The sequence below is a fragment of the Coturnix japonica genome, chromosome 2 (assembly GCF_001577835.2).
Source record: "Coturnix japonica isolate 7356 chromosome 2, Coturnix japonica 2.1, whole genome shotgun sequence".
NCBI lineage: Eukaryota > Metazoa > Chordata > Aves > Galliformes > Phasianidae > Coturnix > Coturnix japonica.
The window spans coordinates 8,661,603-8,685,885 of record NC_029517.1 but is presented as its reverse complement, the minus strand read 5'-3'; the positions used below and the strand labels follow the sequence as shown (position 1 = coordinate 8,685,885).

The following is a 24,283-nucleotide window of genomic DNA, read 5'->3' as shown; positions in this document are numbered from 1 at the left end:
CAACACCAAATTTCTCTAAAAGCCCTTCAGAATGGTAGGGTAAATATTCTAATGGATCAAAAGCTAGTTTGTCTATCCTGCCTCTGATATTAACGCTATTTCTCCAGTAAAGAAGTTGCCTGTCTTGCACTCCAAACTCACACATACACACCTGTATAGCTCTATATTGCACAAATGAAGGACTGACTATAAGCGTAACTATGCCAGCCTGAAGATCACTCTCTTCTCTTGTTTATGTTGGAGGCTTACACAAAGTTGGATGAGGTCTTTCTGGGTGAATAGGAACCTCCTCAATGTTCCAACTTAATCCTCACAGTCTTAACAGGTTCTTCTGTCAGTTTGTTTTTGCAGCTGTTTTCTCTGTAAGGTATGTTCAGTAGAATCCTAAACTGGCTTTGGTGGGAATGGACCTTAAAGATCCTCAGGATCCAAACCTGTTGCCATAGGCAGGAATGTCAGCTCACTAGTTAGGGTTATGATTCTGTTAGACTACAGCATTGCTTAGAGTTATCGGAGGTAGCATTAAGGATAGAATTTAACGATAATTGGACCATGTAATTTCTTTCACACAGCACCATTTGGTTGTTAAGGACCACTCTGGCTTTTTCAGGTCTGAGATGCTGTCTTTCTTGCTGCAGTACAATCATGCTGCTTTTTGGTTCACACAATTTTCTCAGAATATTTAAGGAGCTGAGGGGTCTGCTTTGAATGTTTGGTTACTTGAGGTTTTAATTAGTTGAACTGTCATTGTTAATGGAAGCACATAAAACTCTGTCACTGATGTTACCATAGTGGAAGTTGTACTTAATAATTTCAGAGCAGAAAACAGATGGCTATTCTTATGAGGAACTAGACCATAGGTGAGAAAGCACTTTGAATGAAAGAAGGTATGGGAAGTGTAGTTTCCTACTGAAAACTAACTGATGTGCAATAAATGTGCAATAAATTTTTGTGCCCCTAAAAGGTAAGTAGAAAGTGAGCAATGGATATAATATACAGCTGTAAGGGAATTAATTTTGTTCTTTGGAAGATTCTTAAAGAAACATCTGCCTATATAGTTTTGAATTTAAGTCCTGGTAGAGATGTCTTTAGCCATGACATCAAAATACCATGAAGAAGCAACCCTGAATACCAAAGCTCTAAAAAATTACCAGTTAATACAACAAATAGCTCATAGATGAGAATAATGTACATAAATGTATAGCTCCAATACTGTACTTTTAATATTTTCTGGTGAATTTTCTATGAAAGCAAGATTGATATTTAATGGTATTAACAGCTTTGACTATTCTATACTATAATTGACTACATGATAATTATTTTCCCAGTATATTAAAGAACTGTTTTCATGTAGTGAGATGGGAATGCTGTCTGCTTACACAAAAACGTGTTGTTGTCTCCGAAGAACATTATAAGTTATGGAAAGTGAGATTTACTTTGTTTGAATGGAAAAACTTAAATATTTCATTTCATTACCCTAAGAATATGTGAATTTCTTTAAAAAATAAAATCAACGTATAGGTTCTGTTCTTCAGAAAGGAGATGATGTACTTCCTAAATGTTTCATTATGTGAAAACTTGAGTAATCCTCCAAGAAGCCTCAAGAACACAATTTTTAACACTCCTAGTAATAGGACTGGCTTTTAAAAATCTGTAAATGGCAAACATCTTGGGTCAATAGGAGGTTAAAATCTATTGTTTTGATGTTGTTTATTCTTATTAGTTCAATCTGGTTTAGTGTGTGTGAACTTCCAAAACTCTGCCAGCTCTGTGTGACTCCTTTCTGTTGATCAGTAATTCTAAAAGTTTACATTTCCATTTCCTCTGTGTTTCTGACTAATCAGAGCTTATATACACTGTGCACCGTTTCACAAGAGTATTTTAGTTGAAGACAAGCATATTGGAGGTGCTTCTGGACAGTATTGTAGCCTGTCTTCTCACATACAAAGGAGCACGTTTCTGCCACCTTTTGGGCCTGATCCACCTGCAGTCATGGAGCAGAGCAGGCTGCAGGCATCAGGGACATCCTTGGGGGCATCAAGCAATGTGTGGGAGTAATGAGCAAGCCTAGTGCAGGGAACTGGAGTTAGACAGCAATAGAATGGCCAGGTAGGGTCACAGCAGTGAGTCAGGGCCCAGGTGGAAGCAGGCATGGGCATGGCTGTGGGGAAGCTGAAGATGTGCATCCGCACATGGGGACATCCCCAGCTGAGGCTGCACAGGGACACTATCGTGAATTCAGGTTGTGGGCAAAAGAAACACACGGAAGATCAATTTAGCAAAGTACCTTCAAACAGTAAGGCTTTTTCTGCTGTCTTCTTCCTGCTACCTCTTTAAGCTGTTGTGCTGTGTTCTTTTTTGCTTCCAATTTGCTAGCTCATTGTTTCTTGACCCCCTCCTTTTCCTTTCTTTCTTTTACTCATCTTAACATGTGGAAAGAATTTAATTCCGTATATGTTCATAAATTCTCATGTAGCCTAAATTATATGCTATGGCGTTCAGACCTACAGTCTGGAAAACATTGCCCATAAGAGGTGAGATTTCTTCTGCTTTGTCAAGTTAAGTACAAAAATCAAAATGTTTCCCTGCTTGAAAAACAAACCGTAGACCAGCTGACAACTTGATGGCAGATTTTCAGAGGACATTCGCTTTGTTTCATGTTATCATGAACACTTAGCTTAAAAAAAATGTTAAACCTCTCTTTGAATCAGCAGTTTTTAAATCCAAATGCAAAGTGCCACCTAGTGGTTATTATATGTGTATTGTACATATATATATATGTTTTAGATATATATGCAGCATTTTCAAGTGGAAAGCCAGTGTTACACTGTAAGAGGTGAAGAAGCACATGTTCATAAGCAAGCTTATTGCTCAGAGACCAAGTGCCAGGTAAACAAAATTTAGGCTCTAGTCTTTTGAGTTTCCTTTCAGTATGAGGTATCTGGAGATATATCACAAGCATTAAAGACCAAACGTTCAGATCAAGTAAATTATCTCTTTTCTACTAGGTAAGAATACAATCAGCAGTATCATCTGGAGGAATAAGAACAAAGAGTATTAGAGTAGTGACACTGTACCCAAGCTGATGAGTTAGTCATTGAGAAAAGTTTTTCTGGGAAGGCTGATTATTTCCTTGGATATTCTGATAGTGTCTCACCAGGGAAGTAAATGATTGAAATGAAGAGGTTGAAAAGAGTTTGTTACATTTAGGGTGCAAGAGAGTTTTACTGGACATCATGGATATAGGAAAGAACCTTCTTTTTTGCCTGTGCTAGTTTTATTTATAGATAAGGAAGGAAATGAAGAGAATAACAGTAAAGATATACTCAGATAAGTTATGGTGCCAAGGCAAAGCAAGACCTGGGCTGGTTTTATATGTTTATATGTGCATATTTATGTGGAAGTACAAAAACATTCAAGGCTTGAAATTTATTAAAGCTAGATACAAACACAAACTAAATCCATGGATGAGCATAAAGAAGTGAACTTAAAAATGCTTTAATGTAGTTAAAATTCTTACAAGTTTTTTTTAAATTAAATGTAAAGATAGTAAATTTTAGGGACGATATGAAATAAACATTAGAGTATCTTAAATTTTATTTAAAATGTTATGGACTTGTTCAACAAGGCCATAACAAAACATTTTGGTAAGAAAATGATATATGACTACAATATTGTTAAAAGTATGTAGTAATTGGAATGGGAAATGGGAAAAGGTGTGATCTGAGGGCCCAGGAAAGTGAGTATTGTTTAACAGTTATACTTCTAGAAGCCTCTAGCAATGCAGTGTGCAGTAACAGGCACATTTCAGCTTTCAGCTGTAGACCAGTTTTCAGAATCACACTGTAGTCATTCAGTGAATATAAATGCTTCTAGAACATTTTAGCAGTTTTCTCAGATGTCCTGTACAATAATAAATACACTTGTAAGTATACATAAATTGAGGCTTCATTCTTTTGGAAGTCTAATGACAGACACTCAAACTTCTCTCTGATGATTGTTGATGCATTTGAAAGTGTTCTTCTGTAGAAATGCGTCTTTTGTGTTATTTCATCTGTTTGATTGATTAAAGGAGTACAAAAAAACCCCTATTCTTTTCTCTACAGTAAATGCCCCTCAAGTCCTAAAATACTGAGAAAGATCCGAGGTTAAAAAAACAAACATATTCCGTGCAAGTTGTTTGTGACTTGTAATGTTTTGAACATCAAAAATTTTGCATACTGTTTTACTTCCTACCAAGCTGTCTTTAACATGTGTTGCAAATTGTGCTGATAGAGCGTGGTGGGAACAGTACTTGGACCACTGTTTTCTACATGAGATTTTATGTTAAGGGAAGCTTGAATAAGAGTTTAGGAGTTCAGTGATTTGGTTGTTGGGTTGTTTGTTTTTTGTGTGTGTGTGTTACTAGTGGCACTCCAAGGTCCACATTGTTCAGCTGCCTTTTTAGCAAAAGCTTTGCCTAGTCAATATAGTAGCATGGTGCAAATTGATAAAGGCTTCTGAGCTGGTCGCAGATTACAGTAGCAAATCTGCCATCTTCCAGAGCATTCATTAAACAGAAGAGAAAATCTGTGAGTAGTCAGTTCTAATGGGCGTGCATGAATGCCTTGATGTCTCATCTCAGCTCTCATTGTTACTGAAAATTGGGGTGAAATAAAAAGGTCTGAAGTCACACAAGTTGCTCATTATTATTGTGTACTCCAGAGCTTGTTCATGCTGGCTCCAGCAGTACATCCATCCAAGCCAAAAGAGTTTCATTTTGCCACTATAGTTATGAGAGGTGGCAGATGAAGAAAACAGTTTCTTTGTCTCTCCAATCACTTGTATGTGATGTTGTTGATGTTGTTTCTGGCTTTAAATCAATTGGAAAGGAAGCATGACCTGATTTGGCTGGTGTTTGCATTCTTTTGTTTTGCATAAGCCGCAGTGTTAGATTACAGGAGTAAGGCTTAATTTTAATGCAGTACTGCAACTCAGGAAGCACCCAAACATGTTTAAGTTCCGTTGACTTCAAAGGTTATGCAGATGACTTGCTCAGATATAAACCTTATTTTTTGAATTATGTATAAAAGGACAAGTCAGCATGGTCTCAGAGGTAGCATTGCTAATGCTAAAAAAAGCCACAAATGCCAGAGGGAGTATAAACTAAACAGGTAAAACAGAGGTTAGAAAAAACTCACAAGCCAGTTCTTAAAGAAATTTGTGAACCAGCTGCAGGGGTAGATATGCTGGAAGAAACAAACTCTGTGGGATTATCAAGAAAAAGGAGTGATTATGAAGATCAAGGAACCCTTACACTCTACATCAGTCACTTAAAACACTCATTCGAAAGATAAGAACCAGAAATCTGAAAGAGTTGTCAACAGGAGCTTCTCCAGCTGATTCTGGAGTACAGCTGTTAAGAGTGCAACTTTCATAGGTCCTAGTCCTAACTCAGTCTCCCTTACCATAAGGTAAAGCTGAAGGAAGTCAGATATATTGATCTATGAGTCAAGAGTTATTAAATGAACCAAAGTAAATAGTCCCCTTCAGAGTAATTGGAAAACTTGACAAGCCAAGCTTTATCAGCATTAAGCAAACGAGAGTGGGGTTGATTAGTATGCAAGTACCTACTGTCTAGATTCTGCAACTTCAGTTGCAATTAGCAACTTCAGACTCCCTTGGGAATAGAGGAATGTTTTGAGGGTGAACATTATTGGGAGTCTGCTCAAATATTCAAAAATTTCAAAAATATGAATTTATAAAGTGAGCAGTGCATTCTGTGGAGATGAGGTGCTTGAAGTCTTAAAGGCCAATAAAGAATACTTACAGGTCAGATGTGCCCCAAGTACAGTGGATGTACTTCTGGAGGACATCCTGGATACTCAGTGCCACCTTGCAGCACAAGAAAAGAAACATGTTGTAAAGATGCCCACAAACAATTTGTAGCAGTGGGTAAATTATCTATAAGATAGTACAGAAGATGGGAGATGGAATAATCAGGAAATAATTTCTTTGCCCTTTTTTTCCCTGCCCATCAGCTGCCATTAGAGACTAAGTGATGTAGTGCATAAAGGGACTTGCTATGGCAAGCATTATAAAACAGAAAAGAAAAGAAAAAAAAAAAGTAGGTTCCTTATTACAAATAAAGTAGTTGGTGGTGATATGGCGGGATGTAGGAGAGGGTCTAGCCTATGATGGAAATTTATTTGGGTTTCTTGACCAGGTCCTTGCTTTATGTTGTCTTATGCACCCTATTAAATGAAGCGAATATGGGAAGTTATGTAATATGGAGAACATAATAAATTTGTTGCATACCTTTTGGCATAGAAATGTTGATGCAGAATAAAAGGCAGTGGAGGATAAGGCACTACATGTAACCTACCCACACAGTAAACTTTGTGAAATATTCCTCATTAACCTCTTGCTTTTGACATCATCTTTCTGAATTCATTTGAAGCTGTATGGTTCTAAAAGGAATGAAGAAAGACTTGGTCTCCATGAGCAAGTGATTCCTCTGGAGATCATTTATGCAGACATCAGCATGGGCAAAGCCTTAATAAATGCTATTTACCAGTAACAAGTTGTTACTAGTATTACCATCACATGTTCCTATGAAGTTTTATGACCCCCTTCTGAAATCAGCATAGAGAAACATTCTTTGTTTGAATCTCTATTACTTCAGGAGAAAAGATTTTGTTAAGCACATTCCTATTGTTAGAAGAATTCTCCAGTCATACTTCCATCATATTAACGTTGCTTAGTCCAATGAATTACTTAAATATTTCTTTGTGATGTTCAGTTTGCCAGTTACTGCACATTAAAAGTTTTGTTTAATTGTGATTTAAGAAATTCTCAAGATTTTGGAATTGCTTCTAGATTATGTTAATATGCAGAAGTTACTTATTACATTCTTTATCATTCCTTAGCATGATATGGTTTTGATGAGATGTTTTGCAAACAAGTATATTGACTGACTTAAAAGAAGCTGATTAATCATTAGACTCTTGTGATTCCCCAAATATTTTCAAAGAAAATGTAATCTCTGTATCTTTCTTTAGAGTTTAATCTGTCTTGAAGTGCTCACCCAAAGCTTCCACTGAGTTGTTGATACTCATTAATAAGGTAAAGATAGTGGGTGGTAAAAACCACGCTGAGCTTTCATGTCTCTTACTGTTTTTGTTTCAGGATGTGTTGGAGTTTGGGATAACATCACCTGTTGGCGTCCTGCAAGGATTGGAGAGACTGTCACTGTCCCTTGCCCAAAAATATTTAGCCTTTTTTCTGGAAAACCAGGTATTTCATTTTAAAGTGTATATTTCTTTTTAGCATTTGATAAAACAATGCATTAAAAATGTTGATTTGGAGCTTAAGGTTTTAATTTTTTTTAGGAGCTGAAATACCAGATTTTCAACAGAGCTTCAACAGATACATCATGGAAGGACCAAATAATTGTCTTTGTGGTCCATCTGCTATTCTTTGATTTAAGTACTAACCATACATAAGTTCTGATACAGCGCAGCTCATTAAAGCTGTAGACATTGCTTACTCTTCTGGGTTTGTCTGTATTAATAATTAATGCAGCTAAACTGGACTGACATCTTTAGCAGCTGCCATCAGATTACTTACAGGTTCTTCCTTCTGTGCTTAGGAGAGGCACTCTGCCTTGCCTTCACAAGAGTTACAAGCCAACATTAACACATAATAGCAAAAAATTATTGCTATTAAAATTTAAGGGAATTATTATGAACCTTTTTTGCTGTTTTTTAATGGAACTTGAAATGAACTCCTTAGTGTCTAAGATTTCTAAGACCTATTCAGAGAATCACAGAATTGCTCAGGTTGGAAAAGACGAAGTACAAATCCAATTGCAACCTAACCATACTACCCTAACTCTAACAACCCACTGATAAATCATGTCCCTGAGCACCACATCCAATCAGTTTTTAAGCACATTCAGGGATGGTGACTCAACCACCTCCCTGGGGAGCCTATTCCAGTGCTTAACTACCCTTTCTGTAAAGAAGTTTTTCCTGATATCCTACCTAAACTTGCCCTTGTGTAACTTGAAGCCATTTCCTCGCATCCTGTCACCTGTCACCAGTGAGAGGAGACCAACCCCACTCGCACTCTAATCACCTTTCATATACTGGAAGAGAGCAATAAGGTCTCCCCTCAGCCTCCTCTTTCCCAGACTAAACAGCCCTATTCTAACTCTACCATCTTTTGCACCATCCTGTTGATATATGTTACTGCAGTTTAATTTTGCTCTTTACCTTTTCAGTGGGGTTTTAAAATAGATGGTGCATACAAAGCTTTTCACGTATGTATCTCAAAATGCAGCAGGAAGATTCTTATCCCTGTTGTTCAGGTGAGAAATCTTTGTCATGAAAAAGTGGTGAAAGATGCAAAACCTGATATAGCAATTCTGACTGTGAGATCTCTATGGAGACCTTTATAAAAATAGAACTTTCTACATAAAGAATAACTGGAAAATAACTGACTAAAATATCTTTGTTCTTAAAGCTGACAATTAAGTCTTTTTACAGTGAAAAACAGATAACTAAAATGAGCATTTCCAGGGCTGGTTCAAGTGAGACCTCAAGTATTCCAGCATGATTATAATTTTTGTTCAACAATATATCATTTATTTAATTCATACACAGCACATTTCAAATTTAAGTGATTCTTTTTGGCAGGAAATTATCAAAATGTCTTATAATGAGAAATCTAACTTTATTTAGCCATGTTAGTGTGATGTATATTTTTATTTTTGGGGGGTGTTAAAAGGAATTCGAAGTTTTCTACAGTAATATTTACTTTGGGGGTTACAGAGCACTGGAACAGGCAGATAATAGAGGCTGTGGAATCTCCTTTCTGGTGATATTCAGAACCAGTCTGTGTGACCTACTATAAGGAACTTGCTTTATCGGAGGGGTTTGTACTAGATGATATCCAGAAGCGCAGCCCCTACAATTCTGTGATTCTGTGATCTCATCTTTAAAGCTTTAGAACTGGATGTTAATTTATTCTGCAATGATCAAGATTATAGTGTAAGCATTCCACATAATTAATTCTCTACTTCATATTAAATGACTTTTTATTTTAAAAACAGTTGTATTATGCTATAATGCTTCTGTAATACGTAGCAATGTAAGTATGGATGTCATGCAGTTATTCAGTGATGTTTAATATTAAAACACAGGTCAAATTAAGTTACATCTTTCAAATCAGAAAAATCTGAAATATTAGTTGCATGGAAGCATGGTGTAGAAATACCCAACACTTTCTATGGAACACTGTCTAACTTTCCATAGAATAGAAGAAAATTTAGCATCTTGACTACATAGAACCATTTTTATTGCAAACCTATCTGTGACACAATTCATGCTTCTTTTAACATATTTGTCTGCTCTGCCTAATCAGATGATCTTGATATACTTATAAAGTGAAGGCACTTTAGAATGTATTAATAGGTTATGTTTTCCTTAAAAAATATTGTGTCTGTGCCAAACTGCTGAAGTGGTCCTGTAGTTCAGGAAGATGCTGTGGTTTGATGTTGAGGTCTGGTTATAAGCTAGAGAGGTTTTGTGGTTTGTCAGTCAACCCTTTGTAGCATATGTACAATTTTCAGCTGAAGGCATTATACAAAGAAGTAACTGAGGAACAAGATAAAAATCAGAAAAGTTTCAGTTTGGAATGTATACAAACATGTTTAGTTATTCTTGATCTAAGATGGTCTGTGACACATTAATTTACCCCTGGGTGATGGAAAACAGGCATCTTCAAGTTAGTTTAAGACCAGTAATAAACTCCAAACCATAACAATATGTTGTTAGAAATACAAGCATCATGAATCTTTAAATTGCTGTAAGAAAGATGAAGGGCAGTTGCTCATAATTTAACATTCTAAGAGCAGATTATAATTCTAATGACTTTTGTTTATTCTAATACATCAGACTATTCAGATTTCTATTTCTGAAGCTGTTCCATATTGGATGAATATAAGTTCATATTAATTAGATTATGGAGTAGTATTATAGGTTGCCCTCAAATCTCATTATAACTTCACATGGGAAAGAAGTCAACTTCTTTTCTCATTTCCAGTAAAAAAAAAATCTTTTCTGAAACTGTTCAGAATTCCTTTCCAGCCATACTTGCTCATTTTCTGTACCTTCCGTAAGAACATCAGTGACTGGTTCAAAGGATAAGATGTTTTGATGTCATTATTCTTCAACCTTTTACAGAGTTCAACCTTTAAAATGCATTGCAAACTCTACTGATGTTTGCTGCAGCAGTAATTCACCACCGTCATATCTATGAGCTTTAATAACTCTTCAGGAGATCATTTAGTATCACCTTCTTGGAAAAAGTCAAATAACAGGTTAGAATAACTCTCACTTAAATTACTTTTCTGTCAGATTAGCTTATCTACAAGTTATCCTCTTCATAAAGTGAACTGAAAGCCTCTTTCTAGATTACATCAGCCAGTACAAGAAAATATTTCAGGCTTTCACAGATGTAACAGGAATAGCCTACTGGCACAACTTGGAATATTTCTTTAGTGTAAAGGCTACTCGGAGCAGTAGTACAAGCCAAAGTAAAGTTAATGAAGAGCATATGAGAGGAAACAGATGAGTTTCTTTAACAGGAGAGTTAGGAAATAGGGTATATTAACAGCATATTTCCAGAGGATAACATAATTAGATTGGCTAAACATTCATTGTTGAGCAGCCTTTTGAATCCTGATTTAAACTCTCAAATTTTGCTTTACAGGAAATATTAGCAAAAATTGTACCAGTAATGGATGGTCAGATATTTTTCCTGACATCTTAAGTACATGTGGATATAATGACTATGAGGACGATTATAAGGTAGGGAGAATGTTCTTTCTACTCATTTAAATGCTGATGTTCAAAATAGCTATGAGACATAATGTGCTTCTAAATAATCCTATTTTATTCTGTCAGAATTAGTAACAAACTGTAGACATTTTTGGAAGCAGTGCTTGTCATGTGCTTAGATTGCAAATGTCATATGAGACAAAAACAGAAATGTACAATCTTGTAATTGTTTGAAATGTAAGGCTATGATCAGTTGTTAAGTGCAATAATGCATCCACGTTTCTAATACTGACTGAGCCTGTGCACTTGTTTTGCATGGTATTATTTCCAAATGTTTCTGTTATTATAAATCCTAATAATGTAATAAATCTGTTATTATATGCTCCATTTGATTGCTGATAAGTTATCATGAGTAAAATAGAATTAACATAGGTCACTGGAATTACTGCAGATTTATATTAGACATAAAATTGGATTAACAATTAGATATGATTCAAAAAGCTATCAAGACATCATAAACACAGTACAGATGGAAAAATGAATTTGTTCAGTTTGTAGAAACTATTTCTTGTTCTTTCTTATTTAGAGAAATACTCTTTCCGTGGTGTTTTGCCTATTTTCTACCAGTGTTTCTGCTGATTCTAGCAGTGCAAGATGTTGTTTATGAAAAATGATTTTGAGATCGCAGTGTCAGTAGTTTTGTTATTGTGAGTGCATGAAGTAAGCTCATGGATAAACATTCTTAACTGTTTGGGTTTTCCTGAATTGTAATATGTATATGGAACAGCTCTGGCAGGCCTATGCCAGCTGATTTGCTGAGATGTGCAAGCTTTCTAGCTAAGACATGGTTCTTGCCATTTCTCTCTGTATTTTAAAGCCTTGTCTGTAGTTGAGCAAGAGCAATGAAGAGTTTTTTAGAATATATTACCTTCCTATCCTTTCTGCAGACATGTTTCAAAACATTGGTACAATCTCACTGCTTGGGAACAATCCCACGTTACTGCTAAAGCAGCCTTTTAAAACACTGTCATCAACCTGGACTTTGTCACAAGGAGTCAAAATAGGTCAACACTTAAAAAAAATCAAATGAGCAAATGACAAAATTTCAAGGAGTGATATGTACTTAATTAGCAGAAGTAGTAGTATAAATAGAAAAGCAGATCTTGTTTGAAGTCATTATTACTAATTTAAAGGAGCAATTTGAAATGCAAGTCGACTGCACTTACAGGAATGAAGCTAGAGAGACTGGAAGTGGGTAGTAATAGTGACATTTGAATAAGCATGATAAAGAATGAATAAGAAACCAGGGAAGATAAAACTCTGAAGAGATGTGGAGGGAATGTAGGAGAAAATGATTAACAGAAGAACAACTGAGAGAATATTCTAGGTATCTACCATACACAGTATACAACATAAATGCATAGCATGTTGCAGGGAGGGAAAGTAGAAGTGCAAGCACTGATTGCGTTTCAAGCAATATGGCCTAACAGCCACTGTCCTCTTTTTTCATGTATCACTGCCATTGCTCAGACAATATTCTTTGCCTAGAGGTCATAACTGGTTAATTCAGTGAGTCATTACAATGATTCTTTTCTAGCCTTAAAACTGACAAGTTAAAAAGAAAAAAAAGCCAACACAAGAGTGCAGACATATCGGATGACAAACTGATCCCGTGAAAATACTTAAATTTAATAAGAGCATGCAGTTTGTTTGGTTTGGGGCTTTATTTTTTGTTCTTGTTGTTTTTCTTTGTAATTAAGAAAGGGTTGGATTAACAGAATAAAATCTGAAAATAGGAAAGGAAGTGTTTAAATGCATCTCTTCATGGGAGAAATTATAGAAGATGAAAATATCACTCTATTGAGATTTCAGGAGGCATTTAAATGCCGACTGTTACACAGAAATGAGATGATTTCTTGAATCCAAATCTTATCTTGTGGTGGCATCTTTAAGCAAAAAGCATTTCCTTGGTATTAATCAGTATATTTCAATGGTATGTGACCCAGATTTTCAACAGAAAGAGTTAAAAATGAACTAGTGGCTCTTCAAATAACAAAATATTTTGGACATAAAAATTACAAGTGACAATTTCAGGCATTGTATGGGGTTACTTTCAGAGTTACAGTAAATGCAGAAATAATATTTTAGGAAAAGTGACAAAATACTTTTCCTATGGTAAGTCTTAAATATTTTTCCATATTCTTTCTCTGAAAAACTGTTTGCAGAGGAGGTAGAAACTGTCTTTGTTACTGATCAATGCCTGAATCTTCCCTACTGAATTAGTTTCCATTATAGGCCTACATATATTGTCTCTAATGGGTCTGCATTTATAGGTAGCCACTTTCATGACTATGACTCTGAACAAACAATTATGTTTTCATCACATCAAATTGTGTATTTAAACCTTTATTACATACTTCCCATCCCTTTTCTATGAGAAAATTCAACTTTTAGATTCATCTTCTTCATTCAAATAAGCATCTTCTTTTTTCTTGTATATTTTGGTTGAGATTGTGGCAACACAGTGGCAAAATGGATAACTCGATTTGACCATACAGGAAAAAACAAATTAAGGTGTGTTAACCCAACACAAACTTCTCTGCAACCTTTTCTTTCATGTGAACAATTCTGACCTTTTTGTTAGATACACGAGTCCAGGATGTCCTCAGAGGGTATTATGCTCTTTATCAGCATTAATAACGCAAGTCAAGCTGCCTCATGAATGTAAAGGACTGAAATGTGGCCACTTTATTTAAAAAAAAAAGAGAGAGAGAGACCGCTACAGGTCAGCTAATACAATATTATCTAATCTTAGCTTGAATTGACCTGGTATTTATTATATCACAGGCTATATGATTCAACCACTTGAGTAATACAAAGACAGATTCATGGAGAGGATAATTCTAAGTGCTATTACACATGATGAAATTATTGCAGCACATGCCTAAGTGGAAGCACCATCTGTGAAAGAATTATCCTCCTTTTGGCAAGTTTCTTGAAGCATCCATTCTTAGGCTTCAGTCACAGATAACACCCTGAGTATGCTACTCTGGCTATACATCCCAAAACAGCTGGAGTCAAAGCAGCAAAGTCTGGACTGACTCAGACAGACGCTGTTATGAATGTTCATAGTTGCCTGTAGAAAACAGGTGCGTTACTAGTATCTGTGAAGTGGACCATTGCCTTGGACTAATGGATTGTTTGTCCTGAGCTTAAATTGAATGTGTCCCTTTCAAGAAAATGTAATGCACAGTTGCTGTCTGACAGTGCTTTTTTGTGTGCCTGTGAGTCATGCTATTTTTATGTTACATTCTACATTTCTCATTACTTTTTCACAATATGTGATTACAGACCAGTATTTCTGAAAGTGAATACAAAACTCCTGTCATGCTCAAGTGAGAAGGATGGGGCATGAGAATAAGCTAATGTACTCTCTTCTGGGACCACAGTGGGAATTTCTTCTATTACATATAGATTGTCCACAGGTTAAGGCGAACTGAAAGAGAACCATGTTGGAAAAGGGTTAACATTAATCTGTTATTTAAAGATTAGAAAATACCAAGGAATACATGATTTATCAGATATACATTTTTGTAAATCCAGTTCTGTGCTGTGCCATCCAAAAATAGGAAGAAATGTCTCTTAAGAAATAACTGGATTGTCCACATCATATACTCAGTGTATTTATTCCAGTTTGTATTTATGCTCCTGTAAGCAAGTTTTTAGAAGACTTTAGAAATAGCTGCCATGTTGTTGAAGTTAATGTTGTAGAAAGAAGGAGCTGGGATTGCATGTATTACATGCATTACATGTATTACATTTCCATCTACATTTGCTGGTTTCAGTATTTCTAATGCTCTCAGCCTTGTTGCTGAGAGCACAAACTGCCAAGTTGCTAGGCACAAACAGCTTTATATTTGTGGTGCAGTTTAAAGTTTTCTGATATGTTCTTTCATATCAGTATTTAGACACCACAGAATGTATTCTGAAACATGTGTTTTAAAAATTTAACAGCTTATATTTTAATATAATTGTAAAAACTCACACCTGTCAATACAAAGCTTACACGTAGCATTCCAGAAATATAATAGAATAAACAAAATAGTCATCTGTGATGATCATACTTTAAAAGTAATCAGTTGTATGTTTTGGTTAAATAAATAAAGTGGTGTTTATTTTTCTTTTACACTGAGGATAATAACAGGTCAGTAGAGTGATACTCCTTTGGACAAAGAATCAGTTCAGTCTGTTCTTGAGCACAGGATTACCCTGCTACCCCTAGAGGTCCTTCCAAACCAAGACTGAGGTTGAAAGATCCCCTGGGTAACTGTCACCTTTCCTAGGAAGCTTCTCTGCCCTTCCTGCTCTGTGAGTGAACAAAAGACTTCACTCTCCTAAACTCAGTAGAAGAAACATGAAACTATCCATAGAGAAAATGGTAGTAGAAAAAGGTGACTGTTCTAAGAAACAAAACTGTACATAAGAATAGATCTTATGAAAAAGTCTATTGAGTATAACACTAATTACACAAACTTGTGGTAATCAGATTTCTTTTTCATGTGTGTAGTGTTTTCATATCATTAAAAACCCATTGGAATTAGCCATAAATAGAACTAGGTCTTTAAAGCCTACAAAACAGTGTGCAAGTCATAACCCACTGATGTTTGTAGTATGTAACCACCAGTTGACTTGGTTATTGGTTGCTATTTGAATATTTGCCTTAAAACATTACAAATAAATAGACATGGGCCACCAATGTGCCATCACAGCCTAGAAAGCCAACTGTATCCTGGGCTGCATCAAAAGAAGAGTAGCCAGCAGGGCAGGAGTGGTGATCTTGCCCCTCTACTCTGTGCTGGTGAGACCTCATTTGGTCCAGGCTCTTAGCACCCTAATCTAGTTGTAGAAGCCTCTGTTCATTGCAAGGGTGTTGGGCTAGCTGATATTTAAAGGTTCTTTCCAATTCAAGATATTCTGTGATTCATTCAGTTTCCATTCAGAAATGCTTCCTCCCTCATTCTATGCAATTTCTTTGTACCAAACAGTGGCATTTTTGTTTCATTAATAGTTAGCAACTTTGAGATACATGCTCATTCTGTTATATGCTGGCATCATGACAGTGCTGTGATTAGTAATCAATAATATGACAGCTGGTAACACATGGACATACCGCCAAACAGATTTTTTAATAGCAAGCAAAGCAACACATTTTTATGTGACTTAACAATCAAAATTCAGACAAACTTTATCTGACTATACTGTGCAATGTACTCACCTGCATATATGCAGACAACCCTTGCCTTCTGTAGTATCAAAGGAGATGTAGTCTTTGGAGCATGGCTGCAAATCATCTTATCCTAATTTCTCTGAATCATCACAAGCACAATGAAGCCCATGAATCATAGCATAGAAGAGCCTCTTCTCTTCCATTGATTCCCTTGAGAGAGAGAGAATGACTAATTCTGTTGAGCTTCCTACCTTTTAGAAGGATTATATACCATTATTACATGCATTAAGCTAAAGGAAGCCTTATTCATTTCTCCTAATCACTAGTAGCTATTTGAAATTTATTTTTTTTAAAAAATGCATTGGAGTTGTTTTCTTCATGGTATTATTACTGATAAAACAGAACTGTGGTATCTGAAATCCTGTGGGAGTTGGACCTCAGTTGAAAAAATTCCAAACAAAAGCAAGAAAAAAGTGCTATGCTTAAAACGCTGGCCTTTAAAACAAGTTTGGAAGAAAAAAAAAATCCTAATGGAAGTAAAACCCAAGGATGTGTAATGCTTTTATTGCCTGATGGAAAGCTAACAAAGTCAGTGGAGAAAAACCTGAGACAGGAATATTGCCCAGCTGTTGACTCCCACAATCTTCGTCTGCTCTGGACTTTCTTGATTTCCTTTGTATTTAATGAAGATAAACTAGGTCTTTTTAATTCATTATCCTTATAAATTATTTCAGATTTTTCTTATAGGACAAGGTGAATGATGCTGCTGCTTTTGTTACTTTCTTGGATGTACTCAACCTTGCAAAATTCAAAGGCTTAGTGCATCTCTTGCTTTACTGTACTGTCTTGCGTCCTGCACTTGCTTCTGACTTATTCTGAGGAAGAAAACAGGAACTCTGTATTCCTGGACATTAAAAACATTTACAGGAAAGTAAAATTACTTGTCCTAACATCAACTTTATACAGCTCTGCAAAAATATATTCCATTAAAAATAAACAAATAAATAAATAAAATGGCAGTTGAATTTCATCAAGCAGATAAATTTCAAAGTTGTTACTCTGTGTAATGGAATCCCTTGTGATTTCAAGAAGAGAAAGGAAAATATATATTGAGTTCAAGTTGTTCTTGGTATGAAGCAATGCAGAACATATAAGCAGAGTTGAATTTTTGCTGTGGGAACACTGGCTGGCTGCAATTTCCCAATAATGAATTCTGGTCCAGAATCATTCTTATGATCTTATTGGTGCATGCCATCTAATGAGTACAGTGACCGTGGGTCATTAGAGTCTGTAAATCAGTTGATTCTCTGTTCTTTATTTATGTAAATGCAGCTTGTTCTGTGTCGAGGGTAGGAATGAGGGGAAAAATGTAAGACCAGAGCAAGTCATTCTGAAATGAAGATGGGCAAAGATAGGGAAAAAATGAGCAAAGGCAGTGCAGTCTAAACATAGTTATACATGTTATATACTTGGCACCAAACAATTTACGTATTTCCTAAACAAATACTTCCATGTCAAGACAAAAATTAAGGAGAAGATACAGTCTTTCTGTAGATCTGGTGTATTTGGACCTTTTAAAGGAATAGGAACATCCTAAAAATACATTGATGAGAATTAGATGATGACTGTACTGTTTTATAAGCAATGGACTTGTTGAATTGCAAGTAATTGCATCAGAAGTGATAAAAAAATAAGAGATTTCTTCTTCTCCATTCAGAATAGAAGTCAAATGTGAAAACTTTCACATTACAGAGTAGGTTTTCTTACCTGATTGGACGTGAGTTCAGAATGTCAGAGCTGGAGCTAGAACAAATTTCTTGGGTCTTAAGATCTTCTCCACACCAGCACAGTTAACCACATTGAATTCCTCAAGTCATTTACATAAACTTACTTACCACATGTTTTAAAAACTGGAAAGGTGAAATTCAGCTTGCAAGCCAAAATTCCTGAAGAAAGATATATGTTTGAGATGTATATGACTAATCACTAGTATGCGCAAATGGCACTGATATGATTGCATAAACATAGATATCTAGCATAACTTGGCATCACTGCCATTACAGCAAAGAGATCCTATGGCGTATCTGCCATGCAGTTGTCTTTGGTGCCATGGGGCTTCTCAAATAGGAGTAGTTCTCTGCATTTAGGGTAATAGTTATAATTTGTTAATTATGTCAATGCCATTGTGTTGACCAGAAAGTGATTTCTAGCTAGGGATGAACTGAATGACTCTTTTGACTGCAGTTCTTTTTCCTGCAATCAGTATCTCAGGATGCAGAAGGGGAGCTGATATGTTGCCATGAGAGTCAGAAAAGCTGGGTAAGCATGTTGATAAAGTCAAATACTAAACATGGGATGGTGGCAGATGAGACAATATCTTCATCCGGTCTCACTTGGTAAATTATCATCCATGATTGCCAACAAAGCTGTTCTTATCTCATGTACTGATCCGAAATGAGCTGGTGCTAAATTTGGCACGCTCACTGCAGTGTAATGAGTTTGTAGCTGCACTTTAGATAGTCTGGCCAACAAAGAAAGTGATTTAATAGCAAGTTTCTTACTGCTTATGTATTTTGTAGCTAGAATGTTATTATTCTTCGTTTGGTTTTCTGTTATGTATTGGAAAGGAGAGGATATTAACTGATATTAATTGAGGTATTCTGTACTGATCAGTAAAAAGCACACTTTTGACTGATTGATTTAAAACATTAAACTTGAAGGTACTAATATAGTTTACCTGAATTTATTTTGATATATGTGATAGTCATGTAGCAATGATTGCATTTGTGTGTGTTACACATCTTGGATTAGTCACTCAGAAGAATAAAGGCACATACTCATGGAATTTGAAATCCACTCCCTGCAGACAATGTGGGAAACCTTTGGCAGAAGTAATGATAAAGGACATTATGATTCGTTTTTGTGAAGCTAAGTTCAGTGTCAGGTAAAAGCCAAATAACAGATTAACGAGTTCTTAAAAGTGCCAAACATTGAGGAAGAGCTACTGCATTGTAGAAAGGAAATGTGCACGCTGGAATTACTTCTTGTAGCTACTGGATTCTGATCTGCCGTGTAAATGTGGGATAAGTAGTCACTAGCAACCGAACTACATAAACAATATTGCTAGTGTCTTTAGTGTAAGCAAATGTATTTCAGTAATTCAAATATCTTTATGGATTCTTACTCCAAAATAGCAATATTTCTATTACTGTCAGCTTTCTAATACTTCCCATGTATCATATGTGTGCAGTTGTTTACAGGATTCTGAGAAAAAGTATTTCAAAGCCTAATAAAAATGTCAGCATGAGAATTTTTGGATGCAGAAAGGAGGTGATTCACCTAGACAGAGGGAACTGTCTGGAGTGCAGAGACTGTGGTACTTCTAGATGCCTACAGTTTGATCAATGTGGTCATCTGTTTAACAGCAAATGCATGAGCTTATATGTGCCAGACTTACACACGTCTTGGAGTTATTTCTGCTGCTTGGCAGAAGACTGTCTTTGGGGACTGGATAACCATCTCATAAAACACTTGTGCCATTTTGCAGCATAAAGGGGCCATACAGCTTTTTAAGGTTTTCTAGCACAATGAGAAACCCAAGTGAGAGGGAAGACATCATTTCTACCAGGGGTTGTAAAGGACACACTTTGCATCAGAAGTCCTGGTTTATGTGATTACCCTTTGAAGAGTACCAACAAATACAAGTTACAAAGGGATGATGGTTGCTTTAACATAGCAGGATTTTGTTAAGTTACTTTGTGCTTCCCAAGACAAGAAGATGAGAGTATTGTAATATATTCCCTGTGTTGTCCCCCTACACTTACCGGGTTTTATGCGTATGGTTTTTATCATTACTAGCAGAGTCGTCATTGCTGCTCTTGTGCACTGTGATGACTTCTGTTTAGTTGAGCATCAGTGTTGCTATTTAAAGGGCATCTCTGCTGATCATTTTTTTTCTGAGAAACTGAACATGAAAACTTCCACTCATTATTTAAACAACGCAGATTTGCTGTCATTGCAACTTCTTTTGCAAGTGACATTTATCTCCTTCAGATTTACAGTATTTACACAGTGGATGTTAAGAAGTTTTGATTTAGAGACCCTCCAGATTTCTGTTTGTATGTTCTGCAGAAAAGCATTTTAATGGGGCCTGCAAATGCCAACAAGATGATAACAAGTAGAGCAACATATTGTGGAAGTGCTGCGCATTGTTTCCAGGCTTTGCAGTGTGTTTTTGCAACACTTGAGGTGCACAAGGTCAGGGAATAAAATTCTTCACCTCCTTTAATGCTGATGATAGGTCACGAGGCTGCCAAATTGATATTTATTGGAGCATCCTTTTACAGTGATTTTGCAGGGCAGGGCAGATTGAATAGAAGTGCAGTGTTTTAAGTGAGTTACTTTTCCCTTTTCTAACAGTTTACTTAAAGGTATTGCTTTTTTGCTGCTTTTACAAATGCAGTTATAAGATCTGAGTGCTATAAATATGTGCAGTACGTATAGAAATTCTTCTTTATTTAATGTATTCCATATCACTGTTAAAAACTTCTATTTCACATAGCGGAAAATTCTATAATTTTAGTATTTTATCTAGCTTCATGGAAGATAATGTCCATGTAATCACTTTGCTGTAGGCACAAATGAACAAGCAGTTTAATTATGAGAGCAGTTAGCATTATCGTCGTCATTCAGAATGGGTTTTAATGTAATACATAGCCAACAAATTTACATATAACTGTAGTTGATAATCAGACTGCACACTTCAGTCTGCTTCTCCTCTACTGATATAATTCCTTTCCAAGTTTCAGCAACTAAGTTTACAAAATAAGGAATGGGAAAGGGCTGTTTGGGTGACAAGTATTTGAACATACAGATTAGGAAATGAATGGAATATAAACATGCCCTTAAAATGAATGGGACTCAAATGTCCTTAAAATTAAGTTCATGTATAAATGCATAACTAAGTGTGCTAGAGCAGAAGGACTGAGAGATTGCCTCTTTCAGTGATAATCGATTCTTTCAAACTGCATCTCATTCTTCCATTTCAGTTGTCAAAGTTTTTAACCAGATACATTTTTTTTTACCTCATTGACATGGAATAATCAGTTAAAACTGCAGTCTGTGTGACTGAATTACTTAGGCTGAATTTTCTACTGATGTCTATTGGTTCGATACACTGCATTGCAAAAATACGTTGGAATAAAGGTGTAACACATTCTTAACGCATTCTATAGAGCAAAGCATGAAAAATAATGCTATTTATTTAGTCTTGAGAGCTATTTAATGGAAATTATATCACTTCAGTCAATTCAAATAATCAGTAAGTGGTTTCAGCATATGTATGTTTTTGTGCAGGTCAACTTCTATGTAAGAGTGAAGGCAATTTATACCCTTGGTCACAGCGTATCTCTGATTGCTCTCACAACAGGAAGTATAATTCTTTGCCTTTTCAGGTATGTATTTTTCACTAGTAAATATGCACAATAATAAAACAGTTTTACTCATTGCCTTACTACTTGTTGCCCAGCTTTAAAAAAAAAAGAGAAGTATCATTTTTACATTGTTCTCAAACAGCTGACAGTAAAGTAATACTAACAGGATTTTTGCCAGCACCAGTCATTAAAAAGAAATTCAAAGCACGTTATAAATGTATAGACATTGCAATCTATGTAAAGAATAATCATTTAGGAATGAATCTATAAAGTACTTTTTATTTCATTTTAAAAATCAATGCATCAAATTGTCCTCGAAAATAAGTAGGATGCTGGTCTTAACCCCAGACAATTGGGCAGCCAAGTATACTTTGCCCTGAAAGGGACAGTGGTTCTTTATAGGCAATTTCAATATAGTATTTGTGAAGGTAGTTCACTCACCCCTGAAATACATTCGTGTTTGCATGTAATCAGTAAACTGTCTTTGTTGTATTTTAAAAGGACATTAAACAACTTTTTAAATCATACTGACTAAAGGAGATTGGGTAGTTGAGGAGGTAGTTAAAAATCACTGAAGTCACTAAAGCAGTAGAGTTGTGAAAACTCTGACTTCATCCAGCAGGATTAGGACTTAAACTTGGGTATTTCTAAAGCCAGACATTATGAAAACTGTGCCTTGCTGGACTGGTATGCTCCAAATTATACTGCATTCAATCGTGAATATACTCAGTATTACTTTATGAAAGAAAACATGGACATGAAAAAGAAGTGGAAATTCTTTTTCAGGTACTGTTGTTTAAGTCATTGTATGTTATATCAGTCAGAACAGATACAGCCTCAAGCCTTTCCAGTTTAAAATATCAGCACAAAAAAGGCAGAACCATTGGATGAGTAGAAGGTGATTTTTCATGAAAGTTTCCATGCAGTTCCAGTTCTGTGCAGTTCCAAAAATGATTCCCACCTTACTTGATTTTATAAAACCATTGGGTAGGCTCTCATTGTTAATATATGCAAAGGACAGGTTTGGAAGCATTACAAAACAAAAGGATTTTATCTCTAGATGATCTTCTCATCTCAGAATAGAGTGTAATGTTTAAACATTAAAAGTAATAATTCTGATTTAGTAAGAAGTACCTTTACCCTACTTACAGTGTTTTTCTCATTTTAAATGTCTGACTTTTAGCATATCACAAAGTTTTAGAAAAATGAAAACTGATTTGAAAGAAATAATATTTTTCAGATATTTTAAATCATGTTTGGGTTTTTTTCTCAACTCAGAGTGAAAATGAATTGTAGAACAGCATCTTTTTGTATAACACTTAGATTCAATTTACTTACTATGCAGCTCTTAGAATACTTCCTTCAAGGTAACTCCTGTATAGCAAAACCAAAAAAAGGTCAGATTCTCTAATTGGCTGTAATATGTGTATCTTACCAAGAAGAAAAAGATGAATCTGAATCTTTTTTTTTTAATAAGATGTGTTTTTATGTGTATCATCTGTCTGTCAAGATTCAATATAGTTTTCTATCATGAGTCACACTGAATAGGACAGCAGCTTTTGTTTTGCTGTTAAAAAACACCATTTCTGTTCCTCTGAATCATTGTACCTAGCCCTAAATAAAAAAGATTGTTTGACCACCCCCTCTGAAAGATTGATTTGACAGCCTTTTGGAGATGTAACGTTATAATTTCATATACTGAAGGGGATGAAAGGTAGTAATCTAAGTTAGTCATGAAAAATATTTTCTTCCACTGCCATCTTGTATGTATTTCACATGTATTGAGTTCCATAGAAAAGTCTGTTGCTGTCCAAAATGTTAGTAGTAGTATTTCAGCCTTTCTCGGAACCATTTTCAGCGAAGGACAAGTACAGCCACAGTAATCAGTGTTTTTTTTAACAACTGCTCTAAGTTCAGCCTGGTATTATGTCCTTTGCCAAACTGCAGGCTAGCGAGATGGATTTGTCATTTATTTCCCAATGCTTTCTCTAACTGTGCTCGTGTTAGTCATTTCAGAACATCTTATTTGGTGTTCTGTAGAAATGTTCTTCAAAAATAAAAACATGAAGGCCACTTAGAAGCTGGCATTGCATACCACAGGTCTAGCTGTAACATCCTATTTCATCTTCATTCTTTCATTGCTCAGCTTGCTAAAATGTCCCGGCTTCTGGCTATTATCCAGATACAGTTCACAGTTCTGATTTTGACCAAAAAAAATCACCTCTCACTTGCTTGGTTTCTGGGGATTTGCTAAAACAAATTTCTGTTATATGGGATTATCTTGGAAAAAATGTGTCTTAACTGAAAAGCATTCAAATTAAAACTAACTTCTCCTGAACACTTATTCAGTTAATTGGAATATTTAATTTGTCATTTGTTTGTGAGTCTTTCACATGGCTGCTGAAGAATGCTAAACATGACTAAAGAAGATAATTTTTACGTCCCACTGGACAGAAAGGATCGGCAATTTAATGCTTTGCATGCATTTTGAATTGTTCTGGCATTGACATACATTGTAAGAAAAAAAGCCATTATTATAGAGAAATGCAGGAATTAAAGAAATTAAGTATAAAACCAGGAAAAAATTGATGAGCGTATTTGCAATTTATGCAGATTAATACTAAATACAGATTAATAATAAAACAAACAAACAAAACCACAAAAAGAGAATGAATTGATGATTGGTGTTTACTGTCAACTTATGTTAAAGTGGGGAAAAACCATTGGGATCTTTTCGTCTGCAGTGCTGAAAATGATTTAGAGATCATTTATTTATATATCTTGGACTGCATGTAATGATT

The 24,283-nt window shown here is 35.5% G+C and overlaps 1 protein-coding gene across 1 annotated transcript in view; it reads left to right on the top strand.

Moving 5' to 3' along the window:
* Positions 1–24,283, top strand: part of VIPR2 (vasoactive intestinal peptide receptor 2) — a 47,365-nt gene that overhangs the window by 6,225 nt on the left and 16,857 nt on the right. Inside the window, exons 3-5 of the mRNA XM_015853314.2 lie at positions 7,168–7,275; positions 10,756–10,853; positions 21,406–21,503. Of these exons, the coding sequence (XP_015708800.1) occupies positions 7,168–7,275; positions 10,756–10,853; positions 21,406–21,503 (304 nt within the window). The remainder of the gene's footprint in view (positions 1–7,167; positions 7,276–10,755; positions 10,854–21,405; positions 21,504–24,283) is intronic.